This window comes from Strigops habroptila, chromosome Z (genome assembly GCF_004027225.2).
Source record: "Strigops habroptila isolate Jane chromosome Z, bStrHab1.2.pri, whole genome shotgun sequence".
Classification (NCBI taxonomy): domain Eukaryota; kingdom Metazoa; phylum Chordata; class Aves; order Psittaciformes; family Psittacidae; genus Strigops; species Strigops habroptila.
This window is the reverse complement of record NC_044302.2, coordinates 30,423,898-30,442,179: the sequence shown is the minus strand read 5'-3', so window position 1 is coordinate 30,442,179 and position 18,282 is coordinate 30,423,898. Positions and strand designations below refer to the sequence as shown.

At 38.0% G+C, this 18,282-nt stretch overlaps 2 protein-coding genes across 10 annotated transcripts in view; both read left to right on the top strand.

Moving 5' to 3' along the window:
• Positions 1 to 18,282, top strand: part of ATP6AP1L (ATPase H+ transporting accessory protein 1 like) — a 756,678-nt gene that overhangs the window by 115,715 nt on the left and 622,681 nt on the right. The gene's annotated exons all lie outside the window — the stretch shown is intronic.
• MSH3 (mutS homolog 3) overlaps positions 1 to 18,282 on the top strand; it is a 109,346-nt gene that overhangs the window by 89,501 nt on the left and 1,563 nt on the right. For all 8 annotated transcript variants that reach the window (XR_003989187.1, XM_030470271.1, XM_030470270.1 and 5 more), the window contains 3 exons: positions 12,299 to 12,485; positions 12,679 to 12,808; positions 15,413 to 15,587. Coding sequence is in view for 7 of the 8 variants with exons in the window: in XM_030470271.1 (XP_030326131.1) it covers positions 12,299 to 12,485; positions 12,679 to 12,808; positions 15,413 to 15,587 (492 nt within the window). In the remaining variant the exon portion in view is untranslated. The remainder of the gene's footprint in view (positions 1 to 12,298; positions 12,486 to 12,678; positions 12,809 to 15,412; positions 15,588 to 18,282) is intronic.

The following is an 18,282-nucleotide window of genomic DNA, read 5'->3' as shown; positions in this document are numbered from 1 at the left end:
CTCAGCATGTCTTTAATCCTCATGATGGCAAAGAAATAGTTTGAATTGTCCAAGAAGGTATATTAGGGAAACAGAGGGATGCGAGAGTTTGGCAATACAGGTTAATGGGGCAGTGGTAGGTTGCCTAACTAAGCAGTCATTTAATCTTTCACTTTACATAAGACATGCAGTTGCTTGCACTTCAAGGCAGTTGTCTTGGTACAATCTCTGTGCATCACAAGATCTGTACTGAGGCGTACAGAACCCTGTCCTACATTTTATCCCTGTGACAGATGACTTAAATGTATTTTTAACATGGAGGGCACTCCTCATTGCTGAGTTAGGAAATACTCAGTTCAAACTCCACTGTATATCTGAAGATGTTGTGTTGTGTTGTTGCTCACCTTGGCTAGGGAGGGATAGTTTTGTTCTTCTAACTTGTATTACATGTCTGTAGACAGGGTCCTTGAGATAATCCTGGCCACAAGTAGAATCCTCAACTGTCTGTTGCAGGGTTCCAGTTACATAGCTGGTTTGGTATTTTGTTGCTTGTCTGTCTTCCTTGTATAATGATTTTAATCTTGAATAATAGTTGCTCCTTCAACTAAAACTAGAGTGCAGGAATCTTCAGGCAGCTGTTCCTTACACATCTGTTTGACATGACAAAGTTGCGGAGCTGTATAGATTAGGCACTCTGACTTCTAACTTGTTGCCATCGTACAGTGACCTGCCACTACGAATTGATTCAGCAGAACTGTGTCCTGCTGAGGTACTTGCATGTGTCCCCAGCATGCATATGGTCTGCTTGCATTGCCAGATGTGGAAACCAAAGGAGAGCGTCAGGTTCAGGCTGTGCTTCTTGAAGGTGTATTTGAAGGCAGAGTTCAGACCCCAGCTCACTGGGGTCTGAGCTCACAGACCTATCCTCACTGGCCTTCACATGCAGTAAACTGCTTTTCAAGTTTTGTGATCTTTGGGTCTGTAAGGAGAGGGATGAAGCAGAAGAAACAAAAGGATGTTTTCTACACTGGTCAAAAACTACCACCCTCATCTAACACTGAAATAATGTGGGAATTTAATCCCCCTTGACACAGGCCTTAGTTGAGTCATTTTGTTTCAAGACTAGCAGCCAAGATCCAGTTGCAGCCACCAAGGAGTGGTGAGTCTGAGTTGATCAGTGGCTTCAGTAAGGAGAAGGGATTCTGATAGCTAGAAGGATCACAGTGCTACTGAGAGACCTGCCAACTGAAGGTTAACTCCTGCTATTGGGAACTGCATTTGAGGACCTACCTATGTGAGTATCAGCTATGCTCTCACAGCTGTTGTGTGTGGTGATACAGTTCAGGAGACTTCACTCACCCCCTCATCTGCCCAGTCTTTCTAGCGTCTACCAGAACACGTATGAATAGGCTCAATATACCCTTGAAAAGGGTGCATGCAGTACTCTGTTAGCTATTGGAATGTCAGTGAGCAAGGTACCACCCGATCACTCCCAGACCAGCACATCACTCCAACCTGGCTTTTTTATCCTAGTTGAACCTGCTTGCTTGTAGCAGAGTGGCACTCTGTCGTAGAGGCACCCTGGTAGTGCCCACCAGATAATCCTTCTTCCTCTTCTAAGAAACAGAATAGGTGCAAGGAAAACAAGCTCCTTCTATCTTTTCAGTTCTTTGTACAAAGTGACTGTGCCTTCTTTAAACCCTTTGCACAAGTTAGCCAGTCAACTTAAATTATACATTCCAGTTTAAAGAAGAAATGGCATTATTTATATGTATGCCTGACTTAACATGGTGACACTGATGAGATTAAGTCGCTTTTTGTCAGGAAGCTGCTTTAAAGGCCAAGACATTTGATAACAGAGTCCCTGTAAGTGGGTAACTGAATGTGACGTGCTGTTCTGTCAGCTGGTGGCTGTACTTCTCCTGCTACGTGCTTAGGTAGTATCTTCAACTCATCCTGAAATCCCCAAAGCTAAGATGTGGCCCATTCCACTTAAATTTGTGAGTGTTGCACACTCACATGGGAGAGAGCTTGATGTTACATTGAAAAAAACAGTATTAGAATGCCTGCTTGACTGATGTGACTCGCACTCCTTATTTCTGTCATTCTGTGGGCAAAGAGACCCGTCAGTCATGTGCAATTGGATCCACGGAGATGGAAGAGGAAAGGTATCCCAAAGTGACATTTCTTGTGTGAGTTACTACAGGCATCATGAATCCCTTCACCCACATTATTTCTCTGAGTTGATTGTTGTCACATCAAAAGAGAATTTATGGACCGGAAAATAGGGGAATGTGTGTTGCCTGCACTTCAGTGGGCTTGTGCGAGAATGGAGGATGTATGGAGCCCTTCGCCTGTTTCCCGTTACACCTGCAAGGACTGCAGGTATCTCTGTTTCTGCCGGGTATGTGTGAAAAAGAAAAATCTTCTCTTATTAGTCCATATTTCTTTAAAGACTGTGCATCAAACATGCCACAATGCTTTCTTCTGTATGTTTTATTCAGAATGTCTGTTTGTCTGAGCTCTACATGGTGGAATTTGCTTTCAAAAAGGTTGAGTTTTACAATAGATACATTATGGATGTTACCTCCCTAAATACTTCTAACAGCTATTTAATTCTGACAGCTTGACAAACTCCTATTACTGTTTTGTCAGACTGTGTTGAGCTGAAAGAAACTAGTAGACAACCTCTAGACAAATGTTTTTCTTTTTAACTGGATAAAATGTAAGTATTTATGGCATCATTACAGATTTTAGTATGATTAAAAACATGATGGAAAGCAAATACTGTGTTAACACCTGCAAACATTTGGGCAGTCAATTTTGGATGTTTGTATTTATTTTTTTCTGTGCTGCATTGGGATGTGACCATCATTAAAATTTGAAAGATACTTAAAATTGCATGATTTACTTTTAACAGATTAAAAAGTTCCAAAGCTTGTTAAGTGTACATTTTATAAGAAATCAAGAGAAAATTGGAAAGGACATGATGGAGTGGTATGTGAAACAGGAAAAAGATAATGTTTCTGTCAGAATGGAAACTGAGTGGAAGGTGCTTTTCACAATAAATTGAAATATGAGGTAAATCACTTAAAAACAGAATAGTGCTTATAAATATTAATGGAAATTCATGATCCTTTGATCTAACTGCTGGTGGCAAAAAAACCCCAACTTACCAGCTTTTTGTAACTAGGCAAATAACATTGCACTTAATTTCATTCCAGTTTTACTGGTTAATCAGTAGGAGGGAGCTGCATAGGAGCAGGACAGAGGGCGAAAATTTTTTGTATTTAAAATAATAAGTAACCAGCTCTATTATCAGAGCTTCTCGCAGAAATGTTGCTATTTGCACAGCAGTAGGCAAACCAAGGTTGAAAAGAGAACAGTTTATGACAAGAATGCAGCTTGTTAGATTCTTTGCTACTTATGCATTGCTGAGTTCATGGATAAGCGAAGAGACTGCCCAGGAACTCACTGCTGGAAAGTGGTATAGAGGTATTCTTCATTAGAAGTCTCATCCTACGAAGTGATTTTAATTCAATAAAGAAATGGACATCCTCCATCTGTTGCTACTCTGTATTTAACTGTGATGGCTGAGGGGGCAGCACGCTGATGACTTTTTAAAGCAGTTGCTAGTGTGCAGGTAAGACTTGAAGAGCTTTTATGTCTTAAATGGGCCTGTCCTGTGTTAGTTCATATTCTATGAGCAGAGTACCATGGTATTGCTTTTCACCCTTTGAGGGATCTGCACTGATTTTGTTTTGTAGTAAATGTTAAAAGGTACTATACTTGGAATTATACATGAGGTTTTTTTTTGGTTTTTTTTTTTTTGCCTTTTTTTTTAATCTACTGAAAAATCCTTCCCTGATCTTTTCCCCTGCATCATTATCATTTAGAGTTTCTGTGCCTTTTTCTGAATTCTTCTGCTGGCCACAGTCTCCAAAATCAGTCAGATAATTGGGCTGGACGGGCATAGGTTTTGTGCATTCACATACTTGGCAATAATAAGTTGTCCTTTATGATAAAGTCTTCAGTATATTGCAAGAATAGCACTACCCTCTCATTTTTTTATCACATGCAAGCTTTGTTGGTGTTAACTCAAAATACCAGCTATCAAACTACAAAATTCCTTGCTTCTATTTATTCTTTTATTAAGCTTTATCGATTTCTTTAAGGCTTACAGATTAGGATTATGAAGATTAGTCTTCCTGCCTGTCCCAGAAATATCAGTTAAATCACAAAACCTGGCATGAAGATTCAGCTAGTCAGCTTCTTCATACCTTTGTCATTAAAAACTAGGCTATGAAATTCTAGTCTTGAGGTGACAGCAGTGTTTGGCAGGGCAGTTTGGAGGCGTCTTGCGTAATACAGAAATCACCAGGAGATTGAATGCTGAAGAGAAACTGTGGAGGAGTATCTCTCAGCAGAGCAACTTGTCTGTATGTTACCTGTTTCTGGCCAGAACTTTGGTTGATGCCTTGTTAGATTTTGTTTGGGGTTCTTTTGTTGGGTTTTGGTTGGTTTTGTGTTGCGGTTTTTTGTTTTGTTTTTGGGGGTGTTTTTTGGGTGGGTGTTTTTTGGGTTGGTTTTTTTTTTTTGGGAGGGTGGTGGTTGAGTTTTTTGGATGGTGGTTTTTTGGGGTTTTTTTAGTTATTTACACCTAGTAAAGTATAGGGAACCATTCATACAAAGCAATCCCAAGTGACTGGCAAGTCCACGTGAGAATTTTGTATGCTGATATGCTGAACACGTGTTGTTTGTATTGCTCTAGAAAGCAGCAATGGCAGTCAGTCAAATAGAACTTGATAGCTGTCAGGAACCCAAAAGTAATTTTCAGAAATATTACTTTTTTATGGCAGGGTAATTCATTTCATTTTGTTCTTGCTTAATTGTATTTGTGTTTATTGCCAGAATAACAAAAATTACTTAAGCCTTTCAAGTTCTGCTTACAGTCCTATAATTACACCTCTGGAGTGAATTATTTCCTGTTTTCAGGAGAAGACAAGGGTGGTGTATTAAGTTCATTGCACCTATTTTTAATCGCGTGGAGATGTTCTTTTTGAAAAATAAGAGAATAAGTAAAAGTTGTAGTTAGTGTTGTTAAATTGAAAATTATTTTGTCCTGGTTTTCTGTTTTCTGTTCTGGACATGTCACAGTACATTTGAACTGTCACGCTTCCTGACAGTGTTCTGTAGCTCTGTAGAAATAAATTAAGTTGTGCTGTGTGTGTATTTGTGGCTAATTTAGTTTCATGTCTTTGTTCTTTTCATAGTAACATGCATCCGCGGTGTTAGGTTTATCTCATATACCTGTAATAAAATAATATTTAACAAAACATTCTTTGGTTTATTTACATGGCACTCAATATCTGTAATAATATCTGTAAATACAAGAAACTGGTTTGCTTGCAGGGTTTTAAATCAGGCTTGAAAAATTCATTTAAGTCAATAAAAGACATTTATGTATACAGTGAGATTTATAAAACAATTTCTGCTGCATATTGCAGTATTCCTGAAAGGGATTGAAAAGCTTTCCCCTAAAGGGGGTGGCAGAATTTGCCTGTGAGGCTGACAAGCTGTCTTACAGCAAAGTTAACTCTTATACTGAATGGTGGTACTTACCTTTCTAAAATTCTTCCATGCTACGATTTAACCCAGTCACAGTTTAAACTGGATTTTCCGTAGCATCCACAGGTTTAAAGGGGAAAAGTTCACTTGCGCTGAACGCTTCAGCTATTGTCCCTAGTCTGTTGCTATAGTTTCTGCTTTTTAATCCCCCTTGGCCTCAATCCTTCAGCTGCATATGCACATTAACTTAATTACCTTGAGTTCCCTCACTGGAATCCCAGAGTAGTAAGTGTAAACCTGTGCATGTTTTAGGGTTGGGCTTTTCTTTGTCTTCATTTTTCTCAGCTTCTTCAGGCTAACATTAATGGCTTGCAAATAAACACCCTAATTTGAATATCTACGCTTATAATTTATCCTTCATGCAAAATGATTGTACTCTTAATCTGTTCTTTCTCTTGTCGATCAGTAACATTTATTAATGTGTTAATGGTTTCCTGCAGAGAAATCAGAGTAAAAACATGTTTAAATAAGTGTAAAAGCTGATGGACCTGTGGAAAGCAACCCGTCGATACATTAGGTAATGTAACATAAACTTTTGGAAGAAAAACTGGACTTCCGTTATCTTCTACAGCATTAGGAATGAGAGGATATCAGTAACTTCTTGTCACTCTGTGACAGTATTGACTAGAGTGGTATTTTGTCTTCTGAACTCAGTCCTACCTGTTCTGTCAGTCAAGGTGAAGCTTTTAAAATATTGAGTGTTCCTTGCAACCCAGGGATGCTTTTTTCTTTCCTCTGGCTTTCAGCAAAAAAATCAATGCAGTTCACATCTTGGAGGCTAATCCTGTTAGATACGTTGCTTTTAATATACTGGGGTGCTTATGTGTGCAGTATGCCTCTGTTTGCCAGGTGTATAAGGTAATAAGGATTTAAGTAATTACTTGTTCGGGCTATTTCAATTACCTAGTGATAGCGGGGGGGAGAAAAAGGTAAAAACACCATGAGTGTTAAAATTGCTTTGGTCTTGATTTTCTTTCCAGGATAATGCAAAGTATGTATCTCTAGTGATTTTAAGTTTTACTAGTTTCGTTAATTTCTCAGTGACTAACAATATCACGTCTACAATAATTTACAAAATAAAAATGTATTTTACATTAAATGTGTATTGCATTCTGTCAGGCTTTTCAACAACTGTTCTTCTAAACTGGGTGATGTGCCATCGGTATTTCTTCATTTAAAATTTGCAAATAAGGAGTTGTGGAAATGGTTGAGCACGTGTGTGCCTGTTTACTGTAAATAGGTTAGCACCACAAGCATCTTCCAATTTCCTATCATAGTCATCCACGTAACTTTGCACACATTTACTTTTTAGAAGTTGCCCATGAATAATGCAGAATTAATAACTACCTTGATAACAATACTTTCTGTCATACTTAGGAAAAGAGGGGTGGGTTTTTTTTCAAATTCTGTAATTGCAGTTTCTGTAAATTATTTTTCTTATTGACAGTTTTAGGTTTGAATCAGTAAGAGCTTGATGGAAATGAAGTAAATGATTTACCAGTACTCTGTGGGGGAGTGTGAAGCATTAGTTTCTTGCCAGTGAACTGTTATAAATTTGCAGATGCTCTCTTCTAAAGAATTACTTGATAAATTTTCATTGCATGTGGAAAGTGGCCAGAAGTTACAGCATCCCAGTTGGGCTACTTTTGTACTAAATACTGTGAAATTCTTATTATCAGTCCCAGTGTTTCTAAAATACACAGGGTTTCAAGTTGCTTTTGTGAGTAAAACTGAATAATTGTTCTGGTTAAAGGTATTGGGATTCCTGGGGCCTCAGTGGGAGAGGACATGCAGTAGTCAGCCTGCCAGACCTCTGTTTAGGATGCCCGTTTTCATTTTCTTGGCAGAGCAATTTGCAAACTACTTTTTATTTTTAACCTGTGAAGTCTCTAAGTGTTCTTTGCTAGGTGCTTAATAGACAGTCAATAACCCAATTCAATGGGAGAAGATTTACCAAAGTTTTGAAATGAAATTGCGCTTGTGTTCTCCCCTTCATGGCAGGAGCAATAACAAGTTTTTCTGTTCTTATAAACATTGTCTTCAGTTAAGGCTCGTACTTATGTTTTCTGCAAAGACCATATGAAACTTCAGCTGGGAAGAGTGTTTTCTGCAAAAAATAAAAGGATGCAAAACAGTTGTTACAAGATCTTTTTTAAAAATATGAACCATACATTGTTATCAAAAACATGTTGTAGGGAACGGTCCCATGCAAGAAAAGGCATAAACTGTAAGACAAGAGCCCATCTAAGCCTTTCTTTCTGCAAACTAGTTATTTTAATTTAAATAACTCCTATTCAAGTACAGTGATCCTTGGAATGACATTTTGAAGGGTTTTGTGTGAGAGGGAGCGAGTGGAATTGTAAAGTCACATTATGAATTTATTGTGTGTTTTTCTCAGTGTTCTCTTTGAATCACAGAAGGGATGTCTTTGGTGATGGTGTTCAGAGCGAGGTGCTCTGCACCTTACATTTAAGATATTCTCAGAGAAAAGAGTAGTTTTCTTTCAGTTTTAATTGGTCTTGATGAATAAATAAATTGACTATGACTACATTCTGAGATGAATTCTGGCTTCAGATCTGGAAGGCAAACCATATCTGGAAACCTAAATGCTTCTCTTGAAAACCGCAAAGACAGTGTGTAGAAGCTCTATGCTAATTAGGTTTATTCTTCTGTAACAGGCACTAGGTTTGATTTCTCCAGTAAGTATTTTAGATGAACTTCTATAGTCAATGCATGTTTCTAAAATCAAGGTGAAAAATTGTAAATTTCATTTAAGGGGTTTTTTTTCAGCATTAAGTGTTTTATAAACTAGGACTTACTAAATAGTACCAGGATGTTAACAACCATATGAGACTAAGGCTTTATAGAATGGTTTTGCCATCTTGTTTTCTAGGATTCGTTTGATGCTATGTGATCGGTTTTTGCTGCTACTGGGAGCTCTTGGTCATTTTCACAAGCAGTGTGAGGGATTCACACTAACATAAAAGAATAATAAAATACCTGAGTTCCACACAGTGCTCTTAAATTTTATAGCCAAAGCAACTTAACAGCAGCATGTTAGACAACTTCTTTTGAAAGGTAGCATGGAAAAAAGCCTTAATTAGAAGCTTCTGTATATCACATTAATTTTTAACCATCATATTCTATGATTCTATAAACATTTGCATTGGAAAAGGTCAGTACTGTGTGCATGTCTTGACTCAGGAGAGCAGGTTAAAAACCCAGCCATTTCATAGAATCACAGACTGGTTTGGGTTGGAAGGGACTTTAAAGCTCATTCAGTTCCAACCCCCTGCCACAGGCAGCGACACCTTCCACTAGACTAGGTTGCTCCAAGCGCCGTCCAACCTGGCTTTGAGCACTGCCAGGGATGGGGCAGCCACAGCTTCTCTGGGCAGCCTGTGCCAGGGCCTCACCACCCTTGCAGGGGAGAACTTCTGCCTAAGAGCTCATCTCAATCTCCCCTCTGTCAGGCTAAAGCCATTCCCGTTGCCCTGTGCCTACAGGCCCTTGTCATAAGTCCCTCTCCAGGTTTCTTGCTGGTTTCTCCAGATTTCCTGCTTGCATTCAAGTCTGGAATAATACTGCAGAATAAAGAAATCTCTTCGCTTTTCTCTAAGTAGCCACATACAGGTTTAGCATGTAGTGCCAGCTGGTTTACATAAAGCTAGCTACTGCTGCATATCACCTAACTTATCCTCTGGAAACCTAACTTACGTTTCTGAAAACATTACTTCCCTGTTGCATTACCTCCCTAGGCTGTAGACAGGAATCTTTACCACTTGAAACCTAGCACTGAAAAGAGATAATGCCTCCTTTTTTCCTCACTCCTCCCCCCTTTTTTTTCTTTACATAATTAATGTATTGAACATTACAGGATGAAGAGTTTATAACTTTATGAAATTTGGTTGGCTGTCAAAGAGACATTATTACAAGTAGTTTCCAGCCAAATTGCATTTGCTGAGGAGTGATGGATCTCTTGCCAGCACTTAAAAGAGACACTCTTCACATTGGATGTCTGCACGCTTTTAGTGGGCAGAATATTAAAGGAAAAAGTTTGATGTTTTGATGTATAAAAACATTCAGGAGGGAATCTACATTAAAATGTAAATTGAAAACCACTGAATCATGTAGAAGTTTGGTGGTAATGAATTACATTAAATATATAATTCAGTATCCTGAATTACGTATTTAATTCAGGGAAAATCATGTAAAACTGTTTTAAACTTGAACAAAAAGGATTGTTTAAACAATAGGTGTTTTGACTCAAAAATTTTCTTGTATAGGGAATAATAAAGCATGCAGTTCAGGAGCAGTGCTTTGCTGCATGTTAACTGTTAGTTTTAGCAATGCAGTCATCCACATTGAAATAGTTATTCTTGTTTCTCGGATAATACTGCTTATCACATAAGTTTGAAAAACAAGTGTGATTCTCCTAGTGTCAAGGACAGCGGCAGAAAGAACAACTCTGTCTGTTTCCGAAGGATGACATTTAAGAGTTTTTATGTCATTTTAAAATACATGCTTTTTTTTTAATCTGTAGATAAGCCTGACTTGGATTTGAATGTTTTAAGATGCTTGAAAGAAAGGCTTATGTTGCAGCTGTTGTTAACAAGAGAAAGATGATACTCATTTCTGTTTGTATCTTGAGCATTTAGTGAGGAAGTTCTGAAAATTATTTTTGTGAATGCAAATCAGATGCAAAATGACTAAATGCTTTTGAGGGCTCTGTGGAAATGATGCAATCCAAGAGAAAAATAGAACGTAGAACTCTAAGTATAATCATCATAGGTGCAAAATAGCCTGTTAGATGCTGTCTCTGTAATGAAAAGCCAAATAAAAGTGATAAAATAGTAATACTAACAATCCTAGGGTCAGAAACTAAGGTTAAAGTTGCCCATTATGGAGCCAGAGATTGTTCAGACATAAAAAGTATTTGTTGTTCTCATGTAGTTAATAGTGTTAAAAATAGATCGAAGTTACATTGTTCTTTGTATATCTGTGCAATATTGTGATAAAAGGGGATTGTTTGATTTTACAGTAGCACAGTGTGGCTGAACCACACCAGGAAAGGTGCTGATTGGTGTTGGGGACACTGAGAAATTCAATAGTATGTTCATAGTTCCTACACAGCACTTAAAATTATTGCGATAGTAAGTGGTTTATTAAAATGTTAGTTTCACAATGCCTCAATATCCTGAATTACATATTTAATTCAGTGAAAATCATGTAAAGTTTAATTAGCTTATGTGCAAAATCACCTTTCTTCCAGGGTATGTGGGAGCACTCAGTTGTATCATAATGCCCATCTCCAAACAAAATTAGTTCATTTATAATTGAAGATTTGCATATTGTGACCATATGTGTGGCACCATACCAAATTTCCAGGGTGGGAGACAGAGAATATATAGAAATCATAGTTGTACTGCATCCAGCTGCTAGCTTTTGGTATTGGTAGTCAGTTTCTCTTGACAGATGTAAGATCCTCATAAAATTATGAGTATCTTGCTATCTTCTGTAGGCAACAGAAGCCATTATATTAGAGATGCACCGAAAGAGAAAAAAATACCTATACTGGCATTCTCTTTAAAGGTTTTGATTGGCTTTAAATACTGTTGTGGCCAGCTGTTATAATTGAAAATATAATATGCTAGGCCAGTGAGTAAGTTTTCCTTAAATCAGCGTGGCTTATATGTTACTATATTATTAGCTGATGAGAGTGAAAAACTACGTTTTTACAGCCCTAGTCTTGGTAGTGATAACCTATCTCAGAAGTGATACTGTAACGTGATTAATGTAATTGAAAAGCATATATGGAAAAAGGAAATTTTCTTTCATCAGGTAGAGAGCCTATTGAATAGTTAAGGAAAGATGCAAAATAAAAGAAAAAACAGGGTGAATTACCAACAGGTTTCTGAGGTGAAAGCTGCAGTGGAAGAAACTAACCAGTGTGTCTATTTGGGTGCATAGATACCCTGGTGTCTGTTCTGTCTACATGGAAATGCTAGTATCTGATACTTTCAGGTGTTCTTAGCATTTGAAAAGCATGCAAATTGTGGATAGCCAAACTAAGCAATAAAAAAGTAAAATTAATTTTCATCACTACCTTTGCTGGAATCCTTCTTGTGAGCTGACTGGTCTGAATTCCCAGGGTCCTTTTTAAGGAAAAGCAGGCTGCCTTGTACTGTTTGTCAAAGTGGAAGAATTGCATGCTAGGAAACACACCCTTGTCTAGCTCTTATTTTTCTTCCAATTCCTGTAGTTGACATGGGATGCTGAGATTCTGTCTGTGGTTTTGCAATAGGACTAGATCACTGATGGCCCAGAAAAATTCTCCGCAGTCCCTCCAGCCTAATCCCCCAGATGCCCATAGGGTCAGTATACACTTTTGTCTTGGAGAATGCATACAAGCCCTTACTTAATGGTACACGAGTAATTCCCTCTGTCTTTTAGAATAGCCTCACATCTGGACCATGTGCTGTTGTCGGTTTTTTCCCTAAGCAGTAGCTTGTTGTAGAAGGTGAATATTCTGCCTGCTTTTTTCTGCTCTGCTTGGAGCAGCAACAAGAGGTTTATAACAAAATGTTTTAATTGTCTTTTTTTTTCAAACACCCCCCCCCCCCCCCCCCCCCAGCATTATGTGGCATTTATTTGAACTTGATAAATTCATCTGGTTTGTATTTCAATGCAGAATGGGTGCAGCAGACAACATTTACAAAGGCCGAAGTACCTTTATGGAAGAACTGACAGATACTGCTGAGATAATAAGAAAAGCAACTTCAAGATCACTAGTAATTTTGGATGAATTGGGAAGAGGAACTAGCACACATGATGGAATTGCTATTGCTTATGCTACACTTGAACATTTTATTAGAGATGTAAGTGTTCAATCTGACACATGCTTGTTAATGCCTTTTCAGCCTTTTTTATGGAAGGCTGACATTGACATGGTGTGCATTTCCTTGTAGAAGTGTGGCGTGTCTAAACTCAGAGAAAGGGATATGATACGTTGCTCTGTTTAAAAAAAATTAAAAGCCAAACCTTCTTATGTACCTTATTGCATTGTTGTAGGTGGAATCACTGACACTGTTCGTCACTCACTATCCATCAGTTTGTGAGCTGGAGAAGGTGTATCCAGACAAAGTTGGCAATTACCATATGGCTTTCCTGGTGAATGAGGAGGAAAGTGCTGAACAAAAAGGTACAGTATAAATCCTTCTGAAATTCTGGTACTGTAGCTATAAGCAGAAATTTCAAAATTGTTACGGTAGTTTAAAACTCAACATGCAACTAGTACATCCAAACTCATTAGAGTATCAGTCTAAATACACTTTTGGAGGGGGCTTGAAAACTGAACAACCATTTCTCTTTAATATTAAATATAAGGCTTACTGAGCTTGGTCAGATAAAAGATTCTCCCAGCCCAGTGTCCCAACTTTTTACAGGAGCCAAATACAAAGGATTAGGTAAGGAAGGATTAGGGATCAAACATATGGCAACTCCTTCTCTAAAAGATCTCACTGTCTGCAAACATTTGCTATTTAGGGGGTTTCAAGAGCTAGATGTGTTTTCTGGTTTTTTGGTATCTTCAGTGGATTTCATTTCAATAAGGTTGTTTAGTTTTCCTGAGTATCTTTATGTACTTTTAGACTCTTCATCCTACTGCATCAAGATGTTCCAAAATTTAACACTGCATTGTGTGAAGAACCACCTCTTGTTTGTTTCTAAACTCTTAAAACAACATATAACTTCACTTGATGGTCTCAGTTCTTGAATTAGAAGAGGCAGAGGAACAATTTCTGTTCATCCTTTCTATGCCATGTGTAATTTTTGCTTATCATAATCCCATTCAGTTCTGGGTTTAACAAACAGAAGAGTTACAGCATTTCTTCTTGTCACTGTTGCTCTTAAATAGTTAGCATTTTCAGTAAAGTTCGGTAGCTTACTGCTTAGCTCTTTTTCTTGTTTGATAATGGGTACGTTGAGCAACTAACTGCAGTGATGATCACCCTTCCTGGTGAGAATTGAAGAACTGGCTGTTACCTCCTGTTTCCTATCTTTTAACCAATTATTTACAAATGCAAAGGCCTGCCTTTCAGACTATGGCTGCTTAGTTTTCAGAAGAGCATTTGATGCTTTTTGACTCTTGTCAAAAGCCTTTTGAAAATCCCATATGGTTTATGCACTGGGTCTCTCTCTACTCATGAGTCATGTGGCTTCCAAACTTCCAACAGATTTTTGATGTAGGATTTCCCTCCATATAAACTACTACTTTTTTCTCCCCACTCTCCCCCCACCCCCCCCAATGTATCAGGTTTAGTCAGGTGATTGGTAATTGTGCTTTTACTCTGGTTTTCCCACTTTGCCTAGGAATGGTCTGTTCTCTGACCCATTCCAAGAATTTTCTAAGAATAGGCATGATATTTGCCATTAACCTCCTCCCTAATTCATTCTTAGTACTGTAAATAAGTTTAGTGTTTGCCACTTTATGTGTTTCAATATATAATCTATCACTTTTAAAATGTTTTTCAGAGAGTTAATTAAAAATTTAGGGTTTGGCCTAGAGGGAGCCAAATAGAAGCCTAATATTAGAAGCAGGGATCCCTGAAATGTATGTTAACTTTGAGCACAGGTAGTTCAAAGTAATGTTGTGTTTAGGTGAGCGCTACCTAGCCATACTGATGTTCCCAGCTAAGAGCATCACTCTCCTGAGCATCAGCACATTCTTTTTCTCTCAGAGTTCAGTTCATTAACTGTTGGTCTCTGATACTCTCAGGCAATTGAAATGTTATCAACATACAATACTTACTATTCCTTAACTATTGTGTCTGTGAAACCCCATACTTAGTGTTTCAGTGCGCTGCTTCAGCATTTCTGCTTTCAGAGTTAGCTGACCTGAACCTTCAGGCCATACGTATTCTTCACTGTTTTACTGCAGAAATCACAATAGGTGTAGTACCACAGCCTGCAACCAACAACACATCTGTGTTTCCTACACTGCGTGTATCTTTAATTCCTTATGTCTTAATGTTTTAATTCTTTTATTTAAGGTGAATTTTATGGCATGGGCTTTTTTCTATCTTTGGCTTGTATCACTCAGATCCAATCAGTTTGAGTCATCAACATTTATGGCAATCTCCCTTGTTTCCAAAACCCTGCATTTTTAAGACGGAAGAATGAATGGCAGTGAGTAAACCCATAGTTTTTCTGCTCTTTACACAAGGCCTAGATTGTGCAGAGATGCAACAAGGGTGTCTGAAGAGGAGGAGGAAAGAGTCATCCTATTTATAATGATGGCTCTTATGTTTCTGTCTTGCTGTCACGGAATAGAAAGAATTCATAGTGAAAGATCCACTATCCTAATCTTTGTTTTTTCCCAAGCATTTTCTATGGCTCCTAGCTTCTTGGCAGGCAGCAAACTTTTTGTAGTTCTTCAGTTATGGACTTCTTAGTTGTGGGGTTACTGGCACTTCCTTTATTCTGTCATTGCACAGCAAATGTGAGATGCAATATCCCGGTTACAATGTAAGTAATCAACTTAATATACAGAAATTCTAAGTTGTACACACACAGTCTGCTTGATATGACATCAGGTAAAAGCATAGTGAAGATTTTTTTCAGTCTCACAATGGGTAGGTAATATTTGTGGTCTCATGGTAATATTCTTCTTCCATATTTCTTCAATGGAATAAATCACCCAAGAAGCATGAATGAAAGACCACAGTCTTTGCTGTTTTAGTCTTTGGTCTGCTATGTTTTGTTAATCTAATAGAGGAGGTTTTGATTTCAGCTTTATTTTTTTTAGGATCTGAAGATGAAGAAAGTCCTGAATTTATCACTTTTCTGTATCAAATAACAAAAGGAGTCTCTGCAAGGAGTTATGGGCTAAATGTTGCCAAACTGGCAGATATTCCTGAAGAAATCTTGAAGAAAGCAGCTCACAAATCAAAGGAGTTGGAGGGGATAGTGAATATGAAAAGGTCAGAAAGATTGTGACTTACTCCCCCACCCCTCCCCAGCTATGAATCAAAGAGCATTTCACACAGTGTGGTTAAAAAGAACAGTAAGAGCTACTTCAGATATCCTCTTACCTTTCAAGAAAGAGACTAAAACAAAACTGACGAAGATACCGAGGAAATGGTGGTATCCATTTGAATCAAAACTTTAGATTTTATAGTTAGCTCTTATGTCAGAGATTAATTGCTGCCCTCTGAGACAAGATTTTAAAAAATAAATGCATATTGAGCTAATATTAGGAATAAACTTATTTTATATTTTCTTATGGCAAATATTAGAAAAATTACTATTTCAGTTATGCATTATCACTGTTTTCAGGAAGATGAATTTCAAATACAACCTACTTCGGCTCACACCAGTAATAGTGAAAATATTAATAGATTTAATTTAGAAAGTATATTATTCACTTTGGAACCTGAAATTGTATTTGCATACGATAGTGTAGAAGGGAATGTGGATATTCTTCTTCTGGTCTAACTTATATGTATATATAATGTCCTTTGATTGCCCCCCAAACACACAAAATTTTACTGAAAGGGATTTTATTATTTTTCTGGTAACCAGTTTTCATTTAGGGGCATATGTACCCTATATATTAGATGAGTTATGAAAATTCCCATGTGTATCAAATAGGATCATCTTTATAAAACCTGTAACATTATGTACACAGTCTAGATGTAAATATGTGCTAGTATTTATATTAATTTCCAATTAATTTTTTGTTGTTACTATTTTCAGTGGCAGTCAGCCAAACATTCAACTAGCCCTTTAGGAATATAATAAATCAGGATCTTTGTCGTCTGATGGACGTAACTAATCCTGACAGAATGATTTCATATGAGAAAATTTTAAGTATTAATTATTTGTAGGTGCAGGCAGTTACTTTCAAACTTAACTGTGCTTAGCATAACACCAGTTTTTATCCCCTTTTAAGAAAGCAAAATAAAAATATTCTATTTGAAGATAAATGACGGCTTATGGGAAAAATAATGCAGCAGCTTGTGTTTTATTTGGAAATAATAGTCCATAATTGACAAAAGTGTAACAACAAATTACAAGCAATATCTTAACTCTGTTGTTACAGGATAACTAGGGTTCTAAAGTCAAGAAAAAATTGTTCAAAAAGGTGAGAATATGAGCTGGAAGGCCAGAGTTACTGTGTAATAAAATTAAGATGTGAAATAATATAGTGTGTCCCTTTGGTTTATCTTCTATGGAAATGATGCTAGCACATTACTTGGACAGGGCACAAATAGAGTTCTAGTGTGTCTCCATTGCTAAAAAGGGAGTTAATTGCACACAAAACGTATCAGCAGCAAAAATAGTATGTGATGATGTAGCTACCAGACTGATTTACAGTGCCCAGAGAGGGCTAGAGTGAGGGCTGACTGGGCAATCTTAATTATAGGCCTTAATTGTGTCCCTTTTATCAGCTTTTGAATATGTAAGCAACCATCCATATTTTAGCTTTCAGTATGTAATCTACTCACATTCTTAAAGTGAAAAGGAATAAATAATCTAAAGCTGTGATGAGTCCTTTATCTTGATTTAACACTAAGGCTGGAAGCCCCTGCTGCCGCCACCTGAGCTACATGGGGATCACAGGTACTGGGGAGGACAAGCTGGAGCAGGGTCCCCATCTCCTGCAGGAGGGTGCTCCCTACCCTTTTCTCCATGGTGACAGGGCTGGTTTTTGCATGACCACAGAACTGGCCACGTCAGGGATCTGATCCAGCTGAAAAGTCATTCTTTCTCCACTTGGTAGCATGCAAGTACAGTTTCCTGATGAACAGGTATCACTACCTGAAGAAGAAAGGGTGAGAGCGAGAAGGGGAAGCTCTTGATTCTGGCAGTAGTTGGTAGAATAATGGTGACCTTGACACTGCTGCTCTGCTTGCCAGACCAGCGTACCCATCTGAAGTTGGGACGCTTTTGACTCCCTCTTTAATGTGCAACAGGGGGTCAGGGGGTCAGGGACGTGCAACATCCACCACACAGCAGCTGCTAATTCATCATGTTTGACCTGTACCAAGTTATTCACTGTAGACCTCTTGTATGCACTTTGGAGGGAACTTCGAGCATTTGTCATTCATGGATCATCTATCATACATAGCACAGGTTGCCCAGAGAAGCTGTGGCTGCCCCATCCCTGGCAGTGCTCAAGGCCAGGCTGGACGGCGCTTGGAGCAACCTGGTCTAGTGGAAGGTGTCCCTGCCTGTGGCAGGGGGCTGGAACTGGATGAGCTTTAAGGTCCCTTCCAACCCAAACCATTCCATGATTCTGTATGATTCTACCAAGATAAACCTGGAGCTCAAGTCAGGAAAAAAAAAACCAACCCAACATCAAATGTGTCTGATGATTTCACAGTGCATAAATTATTGTATTACTTAATTTTTCATTTTTCCAGCTCTCCTGTGTAGGTCATTATAGAAATATTTTATTCTTGTCTATTCCTGTTTATTTTCACTTACTGCCATAATGTGATCTAAAAGTCAAAGTATTGTTCTGTGTCGTCTTCCCAAAAGAGACATTAAGAAGTTTTAAAATGGGTATGCTTTATGTGTGGTAGGAAATAAAAATTATCATGATCTTGAGAATCAAAATCAGAGCTGTTTATAGCAGTACACTTGTGCTGTCACAATACTCACAGGCCAGCT